The sequence below is a fragment of the Ambystoma mexicanum genome, chromosome 7p (genome assembly GCF_040938575.1).
Source record: "Ambystoma mexicanum isolate Mex_15411 chromosome 7p, UKY_AmexF1_1, whole genome shotgun sequence".
Lineage (NCBI taxonomy): Eukaryota > Metazoa > Chordata > Amphibia > Caudata > Ambystomatidae > Ambystoma > Ambystoma mexicanum.
Genome location: NC_090939.1, coordinates 816,870,106 through 816,891,768, shown reverse-complemented (window position 1 = coordinate 816,891,768; position 21,663 = coordinate 816,870,106). Strand labels below are relative to the sequence as shown.

The window sequence follows — 21,663 nt, the reverse complement described above, 5'->3', positions numbered from 1 at the left end:
TTTCAGTCATCTGGCCCTTGATCTGGCCAGGTTCGTTTTCAAACAAAAACCATAAATAAATATTCAAGTTGTTTAGGCATGGTAAATGTCCTCCTAATATATTATTGGAAAGTGTTTGTAAATGTTGAAATGGTAAAGCTTATTTTGAAGGTTACGAAACACTCATCTTGAAAGAAAGTTTTCTGAAACTTGTCATATCCATTTATTTCCAAAACCTATTTCGTAAAATGGATTTCAAAATGGTGGTTTTAGGGGAGAAAACTGGAAGTGGAGCAGGTAGTGTTTAGAGGCGGGCAAAAAGAACCCACCTGAGAGCAATGTCTGTGATGTATGCCCTCTTGGAACTGGTCCAGATCATTACATTTCCATGAAGGGCCTACATTCCGCTGGTGGGATTCTTTCTTGTGAAAGGTAGTGCTTGTTTTCACCCGAAGGTAAATACTCCACAAATTGTACAACTTACATTTCCTGTTGTAAGCCTGTCATTCCACAATTTTGTAAGGCTCTGGTAACAGTTGATATTGTGTGCTAACAAAAGTTATTGATGAGTTAAAAAATGGCTTCTTAGTTTGCAAAGTTAGTATAATGTTTTCCGAATTATCCAGTCAGACTGATTTTTAGAATAACAGAACGAAAGTTATTTTCTTGAAACACAAATGTCTCTGTATCAGATGAACCTGTGGTCCGCCACTCTCTTGACATTCAAGGTTGTCATCTCCCTCTATCTTTTTCTGAGTTTGAGTCTTTTCAGTTATAAGCTCTTTGTGTTTTTCGCAAGGTTGGGGTCCCCATGCCATAGTCTTCGTAGTTTAGTTGGTTGACGGTAAGTCGAAGAGCCACTGTTGTCAGTCTGTAGTTTCCTTTGGGATTTTCCTCTCCCGTCTGTGACTCTGTCAATATCAGGACACAACTCCCAACTTGGACACTTCCTTGTCTTTTTTGTTCGGGCCACTGCAGTTGACATCTAAAGTGCACAGAATAACTACTCCCAAAGTGCAAAGTTACTTTAGTTTTATAAACTCAATCAGCATCACAATGCTTGTCTTTTGGAGTGTGGGCTGGAACCACAACTCCCAGTGTGCAATTAATCGTAGTTTCTATATTCTTTGTGAGTGTCCCTGCGCTATGCTTTTGGATTCTTAGAAATACAACACTGTGTAGGGAATTTGTCTTTGGTTATCTTTGAATTGTCGGCATCACTGCTCCAGGCTTCTTGAGTGTTGGAACCATAATTCCCACAGTGCAAGTCTTCTTTGCATGTCTTAGCTTTTAGTGCCATTGTGCCAGGCTTTTCCAGCGTTGGAAACACAACTCCCTTTTGCAAATTTGTCTTTGGTACTGTTTTTTGTCTATGCAACTACGCTAGGCTTTTGGGGTGTTAAAACAACAACTCACACAATGCAATTCTTCTATGGCATCGTTAAGATTTCCATGGCAAGTACAAATAGCCTATCTTTATCCCCCTCCAGGGCCATCCACTCTGCCACTTTCAAAATGTAGCCAGTGTATTGGGCTACATCATCCCATATCAACACTGGTGAGAAAACCACTCCAGGAATATCAATGAGATACAAATCCTTATCACTGGGTAGCCCCTACAAAGACTGGGTGGTGCAAAACATTCATGCATTCAGAATAGGAGCATCAGGGTCCACTGGAAACACAATAAACTGCATGCCCCTGAAGTAGGAGGGAGGCAGTGACCATCTTCGGCCCGGCATGGCTATTTTGGACCACGAGTATAAGGATTTATTCACAACCACACTGTGCATACACATAGAATTCAAATGGATAAAATATTGAATGCAAATGAAGCTAGCCGACACGTGTTTCGACCCCAAGGTCTTCTTCCAGGCTTGACTGTATTCCCAGTTTTTTATGGAAACTGAAGTAAACTGTCTGGAGTGAATTGTGTTACCCGCAATTGCGCCGTTCTCAACTTCATCTGACGTTCCTAGCTGCTCGCCTTGCCTGAACACTCTAGAATTCTATGTGTATGCGCAGTGTGGTTATGAAAAATCTTTGTACTTAATTCCTTGTTGGTCATCCTGGTCATCGGGTCCAAACCATCACAACCGCCTGCAGCATCTCCACTAGAGCCACTACCAAGTGTCAATCTTTACCTAGAGGTTTATTAGTCACATATTTAAGATATAGCATTGACAAGCACTTAGTGGTTCCAGTCTTATGCCACATAATTACCCTAGTTAGGACCACCACACCATGTTACGTGTTCAGGTTTTTCCATGTGAACTGCAGGAACAGCAGAGATTTTCTCGTTGAACCTCTCACTCACCGACTTCACCGTTGATGACAAGCAACATTAACAGCAGTGGCAGGATGACTATTGAACACCCTGATAGCAGAGATAAATTGCCCTGTGAGCATCGAGTCTAATTGTGTTCAGGTCCTCTGAACACTCCTGTCGGACTCACTATCATGGAACCAAGCAGGACGTCCGTGCGCTCTGTATAATTGACGGACTTCCTAACTGAACTCATGTCCTCTCATGAAACTTAAGGTGCAAGTGATGGACAGAACGAAGAAAAACCATAACTACTAGAAAAGCCCTCATCACACATGTTGCACCAATGCAAAATTATGCAGACGTTGCATGGCAGATCTGGTTAGTGCCATGTGATATTTGCTTGAACCAGAGTATTGAGGCCTTTAATGATAGAATGGAAGATGGTGCATTGGGTGAGCAAATAGCAGAGCGTAATGGTATTGTATAATAGCTCATGAAAGCTGGAAAAACATTAATTACTTTGGGGCAATGAGTGAATGGATGTCAATGCACAACTCCAGTGTTAGTCAGTGTATGGTTTTCGATGCACAACTTTAGTATCAGTGCAAGTGCACCACGGAATGTACAAGAGACACACAATAACATTTATGAGTTAAAACATAAGGAATAACTTGGGTATCCCTTGTTCATAGGCAAAATATTGGAATTGCTGAGCCAAAAGCAGAAGCCAAGGAGCATACTTACTGTAATCTCTTCCAGCTGTCTTTCTGTACAAAAAAGACCCTGATCCTCTGTCTGGTTTTCCTATAACCCTACCCATCAACTCAAATACCCTAATCCTCATGGAGCACAGTATTACTATTCATCACTCTCAATAATCTTTGAGAGCTGAATGAGTGCTTGCTAGTCCTGTAATAGCAAGAGGCTTGCTTCCTTATGGGCGTCTCTGCTGATTTGTTGTTTCAACTTCTCCCTCCTCAAAGCCTTTCCTAAACCCCCTCCACCTCTGCGACCCCTGTTCCCCTTTCCATTCTTCTACCTCGTGCCCCATTGCAGTCTTTCTTTGACAGGTACTTCCTCTGTGTCCCAGGGTATCTGGCAGTGTCTTCACTACTTCATCCACAACTCTTGCTGGTATTATTCACTGTGACTTGGCTGGTGATCTTAGGCTTGCTTCTCAGTTTCTCCCACTTTGGTATCCCTCTACAAAGTTGCTTGTCTAGTTTTCTCACTCTGGTCCCGTTTGCGAGCTCACGCTTACCTCTGTCTCTCTCAACTCTGTCTCGGTCTCCCAAGTTGCTCAGTCTCTTCAGTCTGCTTTCAATCAATGGGCTGCCAACGTGTTGATCTCATTATCTAAGCAACACTGGTATTGTTCCGAGGTTCGGCTGTGTGGCTCTCTGCTTCACATCTTCCTACTCGATATGGCTTCGCAGCACATCTCCAACTCTTCTACTTGACCGTCTTCTGTTTTTTGGACCTTCAGATCTGCTTGGAGGGTCACATGATCATAAACACTGAAGAAGTATTTTAGAACTAGTAGTTTTCTCCTATGTTTTTAGTGGTGAATGGGGCTACTTTATCACGTTATTAAACCTATTCTCATATTTGATTTGAATAAATGCAGTTTAACTCATAATTATTTCTCAAAAACATGCCAGGGGGCAGGGTTCCATTTTCAATAACTTCTTTATGAATACGGTTGTTGTAATGTGGTCTTTTACCAATATCTTTTTGGAGTTGTCCTTTATAGGGTGATGCACCTTATGTCACCTACTTAGCCTCACAGCAGTCCCCCCTGCCCTCTATCCCGTCCCTCCCCCGCCACACCCTTACCCCAGGGGCTGGCTTTTCTATTTTTTTTATCCAGTTGCTTCATATGTTTCTTAGGTAAGCCAAATTCCAGTCAACATTAATGATAACACATTGAAAAGATGTTTTCACATGTTACCAGTGTCTGTGTGGCTTCTAGCTTAGGAATGACCTTCCTGACTGTTTATCCACTCGTCTTTTCAACCATTGGCCATAACACTTTGAGCCTGCACTGTTTGCGGAATTCCAGAGGTACAAGAAGGTGTGTGATACACTGATCCACCTACAAGCATCGCCAGTGGCTGATGAGAAACATAAGAATTTGGTCAAAATGACCTTCCTGGGTCTACATTTTTGCTTAAAGTGCTTTTTTCTACATTAATGATGTGGTCTGCAGAGCGGATACAAGTCCGTTCCCTTAGGGGTTGCCCATTTTGCATGTTTTTAGTGTATCCGAACATTAATCTGGTTATCTGCCTTTTGCAACGTGTTGGGACTAAGAGTAAACATTGACATTGTCATAAAAAGCATTCCCATTTTTTTACAAAATTGCTGGAATTAAATATTTAATATACCTACGTATAATACTAAATCCATTGTTGATCTGAAAAATATGAAATTAAATGGCTTCCCTTCTCTTAATTCCTTTCTAATCCCAACGCAGCACATCCCCATTTTAGATTTAATAAAGGTGTTGAACAACCAAAACCTCCTCAAGCCTGATAACACAAACACATATCAGTGTGGTCTAGGCTATAATATACTTTTTTTTATATTTTGTATTAAGTTATGTTTCCTTCTTAAAGTACATCAAATAAATTACCTTCCACTACTTGCAATTGCCACTTGAATAATGCAGTTTTTATTGATTTATTCTTTTCTGGCCTTACGTTATCTCCTTGCCCCTTTGGTTAGAAGCACAGTGTTGTTGATCAATGCATTGCTAATATATTTTATTAGCGTATTAATTTATTTTGATATCAATTATTTTTACAGAATGTTTTTGTTGTGTGTAATTATTGTATATGTATATATAGTTACAAAACATATAAATAAGCATGTTTAAAAAGAATGATGAATATTTTCCTGCCTGGCCAGCACTGCGTTTAATACATAGACTTTTCCGCAAATGGAATCACCATAAATATTTCCTTGTTTTTCAGCAGAATCCTACACCTCCACTGGGAACAGTACAATCGGCAGTTCTCCGTATCCATCTTCTGGCAGCACAAGTGTCATAGGTTAGTGTATTCATAAAGCGGTGTGTATTCATAAAGCGTTGCACACCTTGCGCCTTTCGAATCCCCTTAAATAGGTCTCTGCAACCTGCAGTTCTTTAAATGTTTTGTACTACATCTCCCATCAGCCCTAGCTGGCTCGGTCAATTGTGAAGGATCATGGTATCCACAGTCTTAAACCTTTAGAGAGTCGCAGGCTCCAAACCCCTGCCCTACGTGAAGTGCATCTCAACTCATTGATCCCTCAGTCCTGCAGGGTTAGCGGGGTAGGAAAGAAACGAGTCTCTGGTAGCAGGTAGTTTATGGCTTGGCTTGTCATTAAAGGCTTGTTTTCTTGTACCTTCCAGCAGCGACCCCCTACTGTCAGTTGGAGTTTACCAAAGTTTGGGTTGGAATTGGAGGTATGATGAAATTCATCAAAAATTCACTGTTGCCTGCATTCTGGTAGGATTATCTTGCTATGCCAAATAGGTAGTTAAATGTGTTATTTGGCAAATGCTGTTATCAAAAGAAAACTCCAGTTCAGAAATTGTCATGTTAACTTAAGCATCTTCTTGTTGAAGGTTTGCCAACATGTAAAATAGTAGTTTTGTTGCTTTTATTAACTCGTTTTAATCTAGTTTGGAATTTCATTTATGAAAAAACTGCTTCGCTTTGGTTTGGCTCAGGCAGAAACTTGGTTGAAACTTGACCAACCACTCGGCTGTACAGTACATGTGTTATTTGTTCATCTCTGGTTTGGTGCCTTCTCCATTTCATCCTATGGCATTTATCTCACCTGAAACAGATTTCTTCAAAATATAAAACGGATATCAGTGATGTTTATGAAGTAAACTTAAAATGGCAGCCCATCTTGTAGGATGTGTTGGCTGCATTTTACATTATCGACTTAGTCCATGGAGTATAAGGGAAGTCCACCAGTGTGGATCTCCAACTGTGCTCTCTCTAAGTGAAGACTTTGTCCATTAGGTTGTAGCCACTCTAATCGGTGCAGGACAATGACGCATTTCTTTGAAATGTCTCTATGCTAGGCAGCAGAAGGCTGCTCCGATTCTCACAGAGCAACTGGGATGTCCTTTAAAAGAATTTGAACTCAGACCTGTCAGTGTGTTGTAGGGAGGAAATCTATATGGGAACCGTGTTGATTTGTTTCCGTCCTTTTTAATTCTTCCACTGTTTATCAAGTTTTCTGCAACATTTCTACTCTAAGTTTAACTCAAGCACAGGTCAGTTTATGGTTAAAACTTATTCTAAAAAGAGTCTGCAAATTTGCATCCGGTGGCTGGAACAGCGGGCGAGAATATACATTCTCGCCCGCTGTTCCAGCCACCCGAGGCCCTTCCCTGGGTTGCACAGTTCTAAAAATGTTTTATAAGGGGAGGCTTCCCCACCCCTGCCCCGAAAACCAACCAAACCCCTTCCTCACTCCCTTCCCTCTCCCAATTTACCTGTGCAACTGGAGCTTTAAGCTCCGGTCCCCACGCTCCTTCCGATCCCGGCTGCTGCATAGAAACGCAAAAGGGACTTATTCCCTTTTCCCTATGGCGGTGGCCATCTTTCTTTAATTTTTTTTTACCTCAGGAGATTGGATGCGCAAACAGCACAAATCTCCAGAGGGGAAAAAGAAACAATTTGCACCCTGGATAAACTCTGGGGTGCTAATGGCTTTCACGCCCTGGTGGGGGGCAGACCTGGTCAGTAATAGCCCACAGCCCTCGCTGAGCAACCATGGCTTGGGCTGGCAGGCTGTTACCGGCCATGTACGACCAGCCCCCCCCCTCCTCTGCTGGGGTGTGAAAGCCATAATATACTTGCTAAATTCTGTACAGATGAGTCTACTGTTCTCAAACGGTGAGATCTTGTTTCATATCCTGCAGATGGATTTGCAGCTTTTTGAGGGGTGTTTACGTGATCTAGTGGCCATATTGTAATAAAGACTGTAAATAGAGTTGGACCAGATAGAGGTAATGCCAATAATCACTTTAAAGCCTATTCTTTCAGCTTTGCAGTTACATTGCATTAAAGCTGTGTGAAGAAACATGGGTTGGCAATACTTGATACCTGAGGTGGATTGACACTGATCAACACATCAGTCCTCATTAGTAGGGGTATGGTGGCCTTTCTGCAATTTTGTGGTGTGGAATTACCACCAAACTCCTAATGTGACTGCCACTTGGCCCAGTGGAATTCTCAGCAGGTTATGAGTGGTGGTAAGGTGGTGGTAGTCCCTAGTTTTGGAGTACTAGGACTCCATCGGGATTTGTTTGGATTTACGACGAGCGGGGATTCCTCTGCATTAAATCCTAAAAGTAAATCCTCCACTTCTCCTCCAAACCTAAAGTTCAGCAGAGCAGTAAAATCACCAGTAATTGTGTTACCAGCAAACAAAGATGGGTAAAGGAAGTACCTCTGAAAATTACCCACACTGCCAAACACTTAATGAGGCCCATTTAAACTTAAATGATTAAACTTATCTGTGATTGGTGTTATTTTGCTTCTTTTGTTGATCTGTTAATTGGTCGCCATGGAAACGAAGCAGCTTGATTAAGATCGCATCCAAGAATGTATGCCTAATTCAATGGCACATTTCAACATCTACTAAAGGCAGAAACAAAGGCTGCCAGGTCCACGTAGTCTGATCATTTCCCTCACTGTTATTGTAAAGCTGTTGTTTTCAATGGCATCTCTAACTTTACGGTGAAACATTTGCATTTTTTTTTTTTTGGCGGATATGTCCTTCCTGTTCTACAAGGATATTGAGATAATACCTGACCGACGTGTACCTCTAGCCACCATTAAGCCAGGAATGTAATGGTGTGTGAGGCAGTATTCACTAGAATTCCGGTTCACATTTTAAAGATTTGGTATTTGGTGTGCATCTTAAAATAATAAAGAAATGCCGATGCAAATAGATCTTCCACATTGTAAAAAGACTTGCTTTCATTACTACATAAGAGCTTTTGCAAATAAGACACACGATCAATGCCAAACCAATTAGCGCATACCTTGCAGTGCCTGCATTGTGCTGATTCTAAAAAAGCAATCACTCTATGGTCACCTGCTTGTTAGTCTGATACCAGTAGTAGGTGAGAACTGGCCACTTGCTGGACAGATGATCTTGGAGACTGTGGACATGTTCATCATATTTAGGGAAAGGATAGCCCAGAGGAGAACACCAAGACATTTTGAACTGGGGACGATAGCTCATCAGAAATGTTGCACTAACACCGCACCAACCAGAAAAACCTTTCATTAACTTGACTCATTTTCAAAAGGGGAAACATTCCTGCTGGATTTTTGCTGGTGTTCCCCTTATAATTGTTTATATTTACTGTATGATTAATTCATGTATTCCCGTTAGGGCGGACAGAACTGCTTGAAGGCCAATGTAAACTGTTTTATTTTGCTTTTCATTCCCTTGGTAACAGACTGGAGAGGGTGGTAGCCCCGTCGGGTAGGAAGGTGGCAGTGTAGACCTAACATTTCCAGAAGTGATATGTGGTGGCTCATGCCAGGGAAGCCCCATCATGGTGATGGGCTGAGTTGCTTATCTGAGAGTAGCAGGGCTGGTGGTAGGTTGCAGCAAGGTGCAGCAATATAGGAGACCTCTCCTGGGGTTTCATAGCTAAGGGACCATGCAATACCATTGACTGCAAGCTAACCTTGGGAGAGGACGAGTAGAAAAGGAAGGAATGGTGGAAGAGGGGGAAGAAATGACTAGCAGAGTAGAGTGAAGAGGGGTGGTCCCCTTATGTGTGTTGCCAATGCAAGTCTGTTTTAGGACACCCATGGTGATGAGAATAAGACCTGTTTTGCTTTATCCTCCCCCAAAGGTTCGAATCCAACCAGGTGCCTACCTTGACTTTTGGATAAATCCTGCACCGATATTCTAAGCATACCTTCAAGCTGGCTACCAAATATTCCCATGTGTGTTCTGAATTGGTCTCAGCCCAGGATCTAACCCAGTGTAATTTGCGAGGAGGAAAAGTTTGATGGGAAGAAAATAAGTCTACATATCAAACTGATGCCTTTGTTAAAACCTGCATATAAAATAATGAAATATTTTCTGTGATTTAGTCCAGAGTAAAAGATGTGTGTGTGTGTGAATATGTCAGTAAGTGTACCTTATTCAGGTTTGAAATGCATCACAACACAATGTGTCACTGTGCACCTTATTATGACAGGTTGAAGCACTATAGTGTTTAACTCTAACCCACACCAAGTGCTTGAAATGGGTAATTAGCACTTGCATCGTACTAGATGGTAGACAATCCAGTGTGTGAGTTGGGATCTCAGGAGGGATTAAACCCTGCAACCAGTCTCCTGTGTATACTGCACAGAACCAGGGTTGCTGCCATACAAGTAGTGCGCCAAATTTCCAAATCAACTGTATTGTTGATGTCCAGCCAAATTCCCTACTATGCTATACGTGCACCCAACTCCAGACCCAATTTTGATCGTAAAGATGCATAAATGTACAAACACTGTATTTTATCAGAGCACCTTTTTTATTATTTCTGGGGGATTCTACTATAAATCAAGCTACCTTATTCCTGCAACTCTTTTGATTTTTACCATTGAGTTTCGGACCCCTCCTGTTTTGAGAATGAAGATGTCTGCATCCTTCGTTCCCATCAAACTGTCCAAGAAATTGATTTTTATTCCTCTTTGCTAAATGCTGATATCAACAAGGCTTTAAAAGCTGTATTTTCATCATCATCGTTATAGGGGGACCACAGGGATAAAACGAAGCCATTTTTTCTTAATTCAAAATGCATTTGGCGATAAAAAAGATCTTTGACCCATCACACATCTTTTTGTGAAACCACTTAATTTGGAGGAGTTCCACAGCATTAAATGTACATTTCTGTATTTGAATACTCGCATACAAGGGAATCCACGAAAAGCTGATGGTTATTCCCCAAAGCGGCTGCCGGGCTCCAACAACTTTAATGGCAGCATCAAAACAAAGTGCACAACGTAACTGTGGTATATGGAAAACAGACCCGTAGAGCAAAGGCAACATAGCGCTTCACAGCTAGAAAAAAACTATGACAACGTATGTTGCTCACCACAAACGTAAGAGTGCTCAAATTCAAAAGATGATTTGCAGACTTGGCTGAAAAATGAATATAGACCAATTGACCCCAGAAACGGGCAAGTTTTTAGGTTACATCAGAAAGTCTTTGGGCATTTATTTTTTATTTATTTATTTACATTTATATAGCGCGCAAGCAGCCCAGGGGCATTGAGGTGCTGTTACTTGCAATAAACTTAGTTACATGGTACAGGCATGGTAGCGGTTTTTGACACATTGTGAATGAAGCAGGAAAACATAATGTTGTTACAGATATTGCTTTTGGTCATATAATACTGTATACATGAGAGTATTCATGCTGGCGTGTCTGGCCTTATGAGAAGTATTCGGCAAATGTTGAACTGCCCGAATAATATTACTTCCCTTTGTCGATCATTGGGAGCTAGGATGGTAGCATGTGTCACGTTAATTTGCTGCACCCAGTGCGTGCATGTACCTTACTCAGTTCCACTCATGAGTGTATCTCAGGGAAGGCTGTTTGCTGTTGTGGCACAGTACCACTTGCAGCTTGGCAGAGGTGAACGTATTTATCCTATCGATTCCTTTGAACGTAACTTTGGTGATGACTGACAAAACCTCGAACTCAAAGTCTTGTCTGTCAAAAGTATCACTGCAGGGGCGTATCATCTGTCCTGCCTGAGGAGTGGTGGTTATAAGGACAGTATATTCAGTCGAATGTAGTGTGAGTTAAAGCGCTCCTATCTAGCCACCTACGCGAATTTGTCTATTCGCTTGAGCATGGCTCTGCAAGAAGAGGAGGGGTTATGTTGGGATAGAGTTGGGGAGTCAGATGGGAAACTTTAAGAGCCTGAGTGACTTTATGGTTGTATGGGTTTTGTAGCTGTCGCTCTTGGGTGGGCGTTTTATCCAGAGAGGAGAAGCCAAGATCCGTTGATGGCAATGCTGGGACTCCGGGATAGCAAATGGCATGGTGTTGTGACAGAGCTAAAGATGGGAGCCCTGCCACTGGGATGGCAGAATAGGAAGAGAAAGTGTAAGATACAGAGGTAAGAACTCTCCAGCCTACAGGCCCGTGCCTTTGTAATTGTTTGGTTCTGTCTCCTTCCAACTTCCCCTTACTATTTTTTGCCTGGATTTATGATTTGGATCATAAATTACACTTTGGTGGCAAGTGAGCTTTTGCTCCTTTTCATTAACAACTTCTTTGTGAAAAGGTGTAGTTCCACTTGGTTAAGCTTTTACCTTATGTCAAGGCATGCATAAGCAGCTTTTCCTGTAAGTAAGTGTGCTTGCATGTTTCAGATTAGGAGCTTCCATGTGAGGGATACTGGCGGTGTTGGCACTGCTGATGCAACTGAGCTTCACATTTGGGAATTTGGATGACTATATCCGCCATGTCAGGAGGTTGGTGTGTGTGATGGCGTCTGTTAGGCCATCACATGCAGAAAGAAGACAGACTGAGGAGGACCATCCTGCACACCTTGGTCGTGTTAACCATGAGGTGGGCAGGCGCGTTGAGCGGGATAGAGACTCTGATGCAGTAGAGGGGCATAATAGACCTCCTGATTGGACCAGCTGGTCCCAATGAATTCTGAGCAAATACAGGCTAATAGTGCTCAGAACTTCTCAGCAATCATCTTGTTGAACCGCCAAGAGCAATGAGTAGGTGTCCAGTCAAATGGTCGACAGACAAATGGTCGACACAATTTGGTCGAGAGGTCAAATGGTCAAATTTTTATTTTATTTATATATATATTTTTTAGGTTTTCGTTTAGGGAAAAAAGGGGTTTTTAGCAAAAAAAAGGGGATTGGGCCCCCCCCCCAAAAAAAATTAAAAAAAATGTGAAAAAACTTAAAAATCAAAATTCGACCATTTGACCTGTCGACCTTTTGGTGTCGACCATTTGTCCTGTCGACCATTTATTTTCGACCAAATGACCTAGAACCCAATGAGTAGGTATTATTTACAGCCAACTACCCCCCTGGTCCGCCTATGGGCCGTAGAGACTGGCTAGATCATCCTTAATCCATTTTCTTGCACAAGAACATATCCTTTTACAAATATTATTGATTGCCTTTTACCCCTTTTTCATTACCCAGCATGCTGCATCTTCTATCTCTTACATATTCAGTGTTCTTTCCCCAGGATTGTTTTATTATAGTGTATTCTATTTAGTGTTTTTAATTGATATAAATATATATTCTGTGAAAAAACTTTAGTTTTGATTGTTAGGTGATCAGATTTAACTTGAAACAAATAGCAACAAAACCTTTGAAATTCAGTGAAAAAAAACCTTTGTTAAGAGAGTTAAGATGATCAGATTTAATGCAACAAAACCCTTGAAAGTCAGCACTGGCATTTGAAGCAAGTGCACCTTTACTTTGCACCTCCTGTCGCGCAGTGCATGACCACAATGGCTCATTCTCTGGTTATAGTATTAATTTCCACATGTATTAGATGTTACCAGGCTATGCTTCAGTTTTGGATGCAGCAATGCTCCAAGTATATTCTCTATATCCAGCCACTTGCCTAGCTCTTAAGGTATATGTAGCATTTCAGTACAGGTTTATCCTTACTCAGTTCTGATAGGTCAAGACGTATATTTCTATATTTGCCGAGTACACCATACAAGGTATGCTTTACTGCCTTTGCTGTACCAATTGGCTATGGTGATGTGTTTTAAGGTTGCTATTTTCTCAGAAAAACTTCATTATAAAGTTTGTCCTGGTTTAAGTGCATTTTGTGAAACATGCCCCACTTCATGTTTTAGCTTAATTTTCTGTTCAAGCCCACAAATGTAGCCTCAGATAGGTTTACTAGAATTGGCGTTAACCTGGCCAAACAAATATGCTGCAACCTCTTTTCCTATCTTCCAAATGCAAAAACCATAATATGAACTACTGCATATATTTTCCTCCAGTAATGGGACTATTTTTCAATAGCAATGTTGATTAGTTCCAATCATGCTTGGCTGTAATTGCTGCACTTTGGTTTTGTCCACTTGTGAAAAGAAATAATTGAAACCGATAAAGTTGCATTGAATTTGTTTGAAATTCATGCCTCCTTGGGGATATCCTGGGTTGTCAATTTGAACCGTAAAGTCAAAGGATCATTTTGATCAAATTACAAACAATATCAACTTTAATTAAAAAGAATGCCTGACATTCTCTGAATCCATATTTTAAGACCTGCCTTTGAGTGTTTGTAATCCTAACATAATGTTCATTTTCTTGTAGACAATGCGACTTGTTCATTCAACTTTACGGACAGCCTGAATGGTAAGAATGTTTTACCTTCAACTTTGTGCAAAGAGCCAATGCCCCTGAAATGTGAATGAATGGAGATGGATGTCTACTGTAGCAGATCATGTTTAAAGTAAAGCTGTGAAAAATGACTGGAAACAAATTGAGTTCATGTTATCGTTTTACTTTGCATTTTCTAATTCGATGGAGACAATCTCATTTTAATGTATATCTTTTTGTTAGCAGTGTTTCCAATTTTTAAGCTCAATGTCTGTAGATTTACTAAATTGTCATCACAATCTGTCATCAGCATAGAGCCTTTCACCATTCGTATGGCCTCAATGCACTCTAAGTTGAACACCCATGGGGGACCGAAGTCTGATATGGGAAATTAGTCAGAGAGGCATAGACTGTGTGTGTGCATTTTAGTCAACACGAATGAAGGAAGGTAGCGGTGACCAAAGCCCTGCCAGACACCCATGTCGAGCTGGCACGTGGATGGGTGTCAAGAGGTTGTCTGGAGAGTATGCAGGAGAGTTATTATGTGTGTATAAATCTGCACATTTGTGCTATACATATTTCTACTGTACTGAGAAATGCATAGTTAATTTGATCCTCTGAGGAAGGCTACATCGAAGTCTCTGCAGCCAGTTGTGGCCTCCAGTCCCTTTTCTGTCACCAGACCTGGGTTTCAGCTCCCTCTGGTTGACATTTACAAAGGGGAGGAGAGGTCTGAGTTTGAGGACCCTGGTGAACTGGATGAGGCTCCCCAATTTTCTGGTGACAGTCCGTTGGAAGAGTTGACAGTCACTCCATGGTGCCAGTGGGGTGGACACTTTGCCGGAAGTGGACTTTGGTAGGCCTGAGCCTGGGGCTCATGCTGAGTCTTCGTACAGAAGGCTCATGTCACAGGTCTTGGAGAATCTGGGCTGGTTCATTCCTCCGGAAGACTTTATGCAGGATGATCTGACAGACATTTTAGATCAGGGTCCGTCTTCTGACCCGGTTTTGCCTTTTCATCCTTCCTTACAGAAAAGGTTGGCAGCAGCTTGGCAGTCCCTGGATTCTCTTCCGGCTGTGAATAAGTCCTTGACCAAAAAATACCGCCCTTCCGTTAGCGACCCCAGCTATTTATCTACTCCCCCCAACTCCTGAGTTTGGTGGTTCAGGTGGCTACGGCCACTTCGAGGCAGGCGGCGTACCCTTCAATCCCTCCGGATAGGGATGATAAGCACTTCGACGGTTGGGCACGGAACGTGTTTTCTGCTGGGTACATGGCCGTGAAATGGGCCAACTCCACGTGTGCCTTGGCAAAGTTTACATACACTCTGTGGAATTGTGTATCTTTTGTGGCTAAGCATATTCCCGAGGGGGAAGAAAGGGATGGTTTCCTTTCTATCGTGGACAGTGTGAGCCGGTCCATGGCTGCAAGCACCGTTATATGCAGATTTGCATGGTTTCAGAAGTCGGGGTTTGCTTCGGATATGCAAAGCAGTCTTCTGAACATGCCCTTTGATGGCGCACATTCATTTGGCAGCAAGGCTGACGAGAGCCTTGAGAGGTTGCAGACCTCAAAAGCTGCAGTGAAATCTTTAAGCGGTGCGTCAATCTCTGCCTTTTCGTCCTAGGGAACAGCAGTGGATTGGAGGTTCCTTTTTGTTTCTACTCCTCTTTTGGGAGAATGAGAGGGGCCGCCAGTCAAAGGGGCCTGTGAAAAAGTACCTGTGGTGGTCAGGGAAATCGTGGTGCCAAAGCCGCTCAGGCAGTTGCCTCTTTGCCTTCAGGCACTGCCACAGCTGTTTCTAAACAGTCCTGAAACCATGTCCCATGGTTCGCCGGTTGGAGGCAGGCTGTCTCAGCATCTCAAAGAATGGCGTGCCATTACTTCAGATGCGTGGGTTCTGGATACCATAGCCCACGGTACTGCCTACCCTTCCTTCAGCGGCCTCATGACAATCCACCGGGGAAACTCCCTCCGGATCCGCTTCTTGAGCAGGAAATCTTGTCTCTGCTGGAGAAAGGTGCCATAGAACTGGTGCCGGTAGCGGAGAGGAACAAGGGATGTTATTCCCCTTATTTTTTTTATCCCAAACAAAGACGGGGGATTGAGACCCATTATGGACTTGGGTTTGTTGAACAAACTTCTCAGGAAGGACAAGTTCAAGATGGTCACTCTTTTTCAAGTCCTCCAGGCCCTTCAACTTCAGAATTGGTTGGTGTCTCTCTCTAGACCTCAAGGATGCTTACTTCCATGTGCCGATCCATCCCGCGCACAGGCAGTACCTGAGGTTTGGGGCTGGCGACTCGCACTTTCAGTTTCGGGTCCTGCGACTCCGATTGACCTCCGCCCCGAGGGTCTTCACCAAGCTCATGGTGGTGGTGGCAGCGTACCTCAGGCGAGGGGGGATTCACGTCTATCCCTGCCTGGACTACTGGCAGATCCAGGTGCGCTCTCCCTAGCTAGTGTTGTATCATCAGTGTCACCTGCCGCACCATCAACAGGCTGGGCTTCTCCCTGAATTTCAAGAAGTCGCACCTGACACCATCCCAACAGCTCCAGTACATTGGGGCTGTGTTGGACCCGTCCTTGGGGAAGTGGTTGCCTCCCCAGGTAAGGGCTCATCACATTGTGCAGATGGTGGACAAGTTTCAACATGCCCAGAGTCTCCCGGCTTTCGAATTCTTAAGGTTGCTCGGCCTCATGGCATCCTGCATTTTTCTGGTGCCAGAGGCCAGGCTGCATATGAGATCCCTGCAGTGGGCACTCAAGATGCAGTGGTCACAGTTCTCCAGCAAGATTTTGGATCCCGTTCAGATTCCACTCTCGGTCTCCCAGGATCTTCTCTGGTGGGCCAGTGAAGGGAACCTGATGAGGGGGGAACAGTTTTTGCAACTGTGGCTGGAGGTGACACTAGTGACGGATGCTTCCCTCACAGGATGGGGCGCTCATGCCAACGACTTGACTGCCAGCGGTTGTTGGTATCCGTCGGAGTCCAGACTCCACATCAATTTGTTAGAGCTGAGGGCCATCAGGCTAGCCTTGAAGGCGTTTCTGCCCTCTGTACGGGGGGGGAAGAGTGTCCAGATCATGACAGACAATACAGTGGCCATGCATTACCTCAACAAAAAGGGGGGTGGAGGGTAGGGTCACTTCTGTTGTGCAGAGAGGCAATGCAGCTCTGGTTCTGGGCCATCCAATAGGAAATTTCGATCTCGGCGGTTCATCTGGCCGGAGACGAAAAGGCGGCGGCTGACGCTCTGAGCAGGCAGAGCACTGTCTCCCACAAGTGGGAGTTGGCTCAGGAAGTCCTTAAGGAGATCTTCGCCCCTTTGGGGAACCCCGCAAGTGGATCTCTTCGACACCAGTGTCAACCAGAAGTGTGAGAGATTTTGCTCAAGGGAATATCCTCCAAGAGGAGCCTTAGGAGACACGTTTGTGTGGATTGGTCATTCCCGCTGCTGTACGCGTTTCCTCCAGTCCCCGTCATTCCTCAAGTGTTGCGAAGGTTACGGAGGTTTGGTTCCCACATGATCCTCATTGCTCCGGACTGGGCCAGGAGAGCATAGTACCTGGACCTTCTGGACATGTAATCTGCCCTCCACGCCGTCTTCCCCACTGAGAGGATCTGCGCGCTCTCTTTCGCACATGTGCGAGGGGGGGTGTCAGGTTCTCCATCCAGAGGTCAGGACTCTCAACCTTCACACTTGGTATCTGAAAGGTTGAGGTATAAGTATTGGGACCTCCCGGATGATATGATGGAGGTGTTGCTTTCGGCACGGCGGCCTGCAACAGTAAGTTCTGCTACTGGTGCAGGGATCACAATGTTGATCCTTTTCAGTGCTCCATTCCTATGGTTTTGTCTTTTTTGCTTTCTTTGGCCCACGGGGCCTTCAAGTGGGTACCATTAAAGGTTACCTGGCGGCACTGTATCTTTAAGCACTTGTCTAAAGAATGTTCTTATTTTAAGATTCCTTTGATTTCCCAGTTTCTTAAAGGACTGACTAATGTATTTCCGCCGTCACCCTTCCAGGTGCCGGTTTGGGATTTGAATTTGGTTTTGAAAGTTCTCATGGGTGCTCCGTTTGTACCTTTGAACTCTTGTCCTGTGAGATTACTGTCCTTCAAGACTGTGTTCCTGGTTGTAGTTACTTCCGTTCGCAGAGTGAGTGAATTGCAGGCACTTTCAGCTAAGCCACCCTTTACTGTGTTTCCAAGGACAGGTTTGTACTGCGAGTACATCCCTCTTTTCTACCTAAGGTAGTCTCTGAATATCATTTGAGTCAAAAGGTGGTTCTTCCATCTTTCTACCCTCCTCATCCTGGTAAGGAAGTGGAGCGCCTCCTTCGGTTGGATCCTAGGAGAGCTCTTAGCTTTTATATTTCTAGGATGTCCAGGCTCAGAGTGGACGATCAACTCTTTATAGGATATGCTGGACACCAATTGGGCCAGGCTGTTACCAAACAGACCATGTCCAGGTTGATTATCCTTACCATTACAGAGCGTTACCGGTTGGCGGGTAAAGACCCTCCTGATGGGTTGAAAGCTCATTCCACTAAGGGCATGGCCACTTCCACCACCCTCCAGCGGGGTGTTCCTATTAGGAATATTTGTGATGCTGCTACTTGGGCTTCAATCCATACATTTGTAAAACATTTTTCCCAGGATAGAATCCATGGTCAGGATATGGCCTTTGGGAAGGCGGTTCTTTATTCTGCAATTTAATTGGGTACTCTGAATTCTTTTCCCTCCTCCATTTACTGGTACTGCTTTGGGAGTCTGTCAAAGATGTGGAATGCGTTGGAGGACGCAATCCATTTGAAGAACAAGTTACTTACCAACTGGTAACGTTCTTTTGACTGGATGCAACACATTCCACACCGCCCTCCCAGATTGCCCCTCAGGAGAATTTCCTATGCAATTGCAGCTTCCGTTTCCGCAAGGCTAAGTGCAGTCCAGCAGGCAACAGACTGGTGTCACACGTTCTGGGGTAAAAAACTTAAACTGAGGCTACGGGCACTGTGCGTCCTATTTATAACATTCTGTGACGTCATTCTAACGGAGGCCCTCGAGGGACCTGGACCCGACGCCATTGACGCAGGACTCCCTGTGCCGAAAAAGTTTCTGAAGTACACAGTTGTGGACATTACATGTCAAAGATGTGGAATGCGTTGGAGGAACATCCAGTCGAAAGAACGTTACCAGTTGGTAAGTAACTTGTTATTCCCAAATTGGCAGTAGTGCAGCAAGAGGGGCTGCACCAATTTCGGATGCTAATTTTCTTTTTTTTTTAATAATGGGCAGAATTAGTGCATTTTTTCTATTATTGGGTAGACTTCCATATAATGTACAATTGATTATGTAGGATAGCACATTAAGTACTCAAATAGATGCCATGTCACCAACAGTGCACAGGAGAATTTTGCAACAGATGTTCAGGCGCTTGTGCCCAAAGAAAGTTATGAGGCCTGTTTCAACAATGTCACCACGTCCACCTTTTCTGTAGCCAAAGGAAATCATAAGGCATGTCTTTCCAAACATTCCCATTGGAAAATATAGGTTCATGTGGTTTGTGCGCAAAGAAAACAATGTGACCTGTCTCAACACAATGTGCAAAGCTTTCAACTTCTTGCTGCATGTGCCTAAAGAGAATGGGGCCAATCTCAACAATATATCCAAGTACTCCTTTTCTTGCACCCAAAGGTAAAGTTTGATGATTATCTGAACACTATACACGCTAGAACTGCCACTTCAAAACATATTTGTATGCTGCTTGTGCAAAAAGAAAATCCTGAGGCTTTGCTAAAAAAAAAATGCCAGTTGCCAATTTGAAACATATTTTCAAGCTGTTTATTGCCCCACTTCTGACCCCCATTTTTTTGTCGCATTCAACTCTCCCTAGAACTGCTCTGCCCCATGTTGCGCTACTTGCCCCAGTTCTTTCCATGTCACTTTCCCTGTCCCACTTCAGCCCCACGTCCCTCAGGGGTCAGGTGTGACCACAATGTCTCTCTGTGCCACGGCCTTCTCCACCCAGACCCTGTGCACACATGCTCACATACATACATACACTCACACAGTCCTCACACACCTGCTCTCACATGAAAACCCACACACACTTGCCTGCATGCACCAGTGATCTCCTTGTGCCGGCTCCTATTGAACAAAGCTATTCTGACCGGGCATGTAGGGTCATACTATGGTAGGTGGCTTTCCTCCTGAGCAGGGTTTGAAGTCGAGCGCTACCCAGTGAAGCAAGGCCCCCATCACGCGGTTCCTTCATCCACCTTCCCTATTCCTGCTTTTGCACAGGGGGGGGCTTTGGGTCAGCATTCTGTTTAACACAGGATAAGAGGCGGGGCCAAGGTCCCTCTGTGCCTTGGTGGTCACTTCACTTTTAACATTTGCAGCCCTTTCTGTGTCCGGTTTAAATTAATGGTCCACAAGCCAGAAAAAACGTCACTGTACACGAGCAAAGTGTGTGACTCAGATAGCTATCCCCCCTGAAACATCCATAGTGCACACAGTATCTGAGAGTAAAGAAGGTCGTGCTAGGCCACCTGTCACTCAATCAACATTGGCTCATTGGTGGCTGAAAGATGGTGGGGCCCCACCTCATCGCCTCTAATTGGCCATCCACCAGTGCTCCAGTGGTTATTAAACAGTTCCAGATGTTTTCTCAGTTCACCCTCTTCCTGTGATGTATATAAAAAAATCTTTTTTAAACCTATTTTATTGAATTCTGTAAATAAGATTGAAAACATACATAAACCACAATCACATTTGTTGCATCTCCCCTCTACAACCATATCTAACCTTCCCTCACTCCCGACCACTCACCTATTGTCTTTCTCCCTTATCAGACACTTTAGATCCTGCAACACAAGTAGAATTACAACAAAACGTCCCAACATCTCCCTTCCCAACACCCCCCTTCCTTCCCTCCCTCACCCGTACCCTCCTCACAGATCATTAGTACAAAAAAGTAAGTCCATTCATTGAATGAGCTTGCACATCACTAAACCCACCCCCCTGCTTTAGTGCCTATCTCTCCACTAAGGAGGGTAAGCTCTGGAGTCCTGCCCTCTGCTACCCTTTCCATGCAGCTCTTCCATTGCTAAATTCTCTTTGTTCTTTAGACCAACAGAGGAATCATTCCCAGTTGAGCCATGCAGCCAATGGGGAATTCCTTCCATATGATAGTTCTTTCACCTTCCTTACCCATTCATCCCTTGTGGGGAGACTTCCTCTTTTCCATGCTACAGTCAGACTTGCTCTTGCATAGAGTGCACCATATGAGTAACCAGTCTTAACTTTCTTCTTTCGGGGAGGTATAAAATACCACCATCCGCAGATACATCAGCCTAGCTATTCCTTCATATTCCTTAATCCTACCTGTACCTTTTCACTCTTAGCCACTCAAACCACAGGTGTCAATATGTTCCCTGGTGTCTGCAGTTTCTTCAACATTGCGGAGTGGTGGCGTAAAACATTCTGGCAAATCTAACAAGAGCTAACTGACAATGGTGTAAGAGATTAAAATTTGCAGAACAGAATCTTACATATTTTGGAGATTAACCCTCTTGCCTAGTTGATGTTCTAACATACTTTTGGATGCTGCCGGGTTTTGTGCCACCAGATACTTCCATTTCTTTTGTGAGTGTACACGCTTTAAACGTAGGATTAAAAAACAGACAGCTGTTCGATCCCTAAGTTCCTTTCCAGCAGCTGTATATCGATGAATATCCCCTGGTGCAAAAGCCGGGCCGAGGCTTTCTAAAAGCAGCTTGGAACCAATCTTGAAACCTAGCCAGATTACGAAGTTCTGCAATAAATGGAGGAGCCCAAGTGCAACTAAAAGGGGATTGCAAGTAGTTATCACTCCACTCTTACTACTACTCTCCAGGACCTCCAAAAGTGAACCAAGGCTGGATATTCCCTAAGGCTTAAGGTATGGCCCTTTGAGGGGCCAACAGCCATTCCCTGATCGCTACAGGGTTTTTAATACATTGTTTTCTAATGTAACCGCATGGACGTCATTTAAGGGTCGCCAGGGGTCACAACT

At 43.8% G+C, this 21,663-nt stretch overlaps 1 protein-coding gene across 14 annotated transcripts in view; it reads left to right on the top strand.

Annotated features, from left to right (window-relative positions):
* Positions 1 to 21,663, top strand: part of ADGRG2 (adhesion G protein-coupled receptor G2) — an 835,692-nt gene that overhangs the window by 342,214 nt on the left and 471,815 nt on the right. For 6 of the 14 annotated variants that reach the window (XM_069636971.1, XM_069636960.1, XM_069636967.1 and 3 more), the window contains 3 exons: positions 5,224 to 5,301; positions 5,646 to 5,699; positions 13,595 to 13,636. In XM_069636971.1, coding sequence (XP_069493072.1) covers positions 5,224 to 5,301; positions 5,646 to 5,699; positions 13,595 to 13,636 — 174 coding nt within the window. The remainder of the gene's footprint in view (positions 1 to 5,223; positions 5,302 to 5,645; positions 5,700 to 13,594; positions 13,637 to 21,663) is intronic. The other 8 variants (XM_069636961.1, XM_069636958.1, XM_069636965.1 and 5 more) reach the window with 4 other exon arrangements.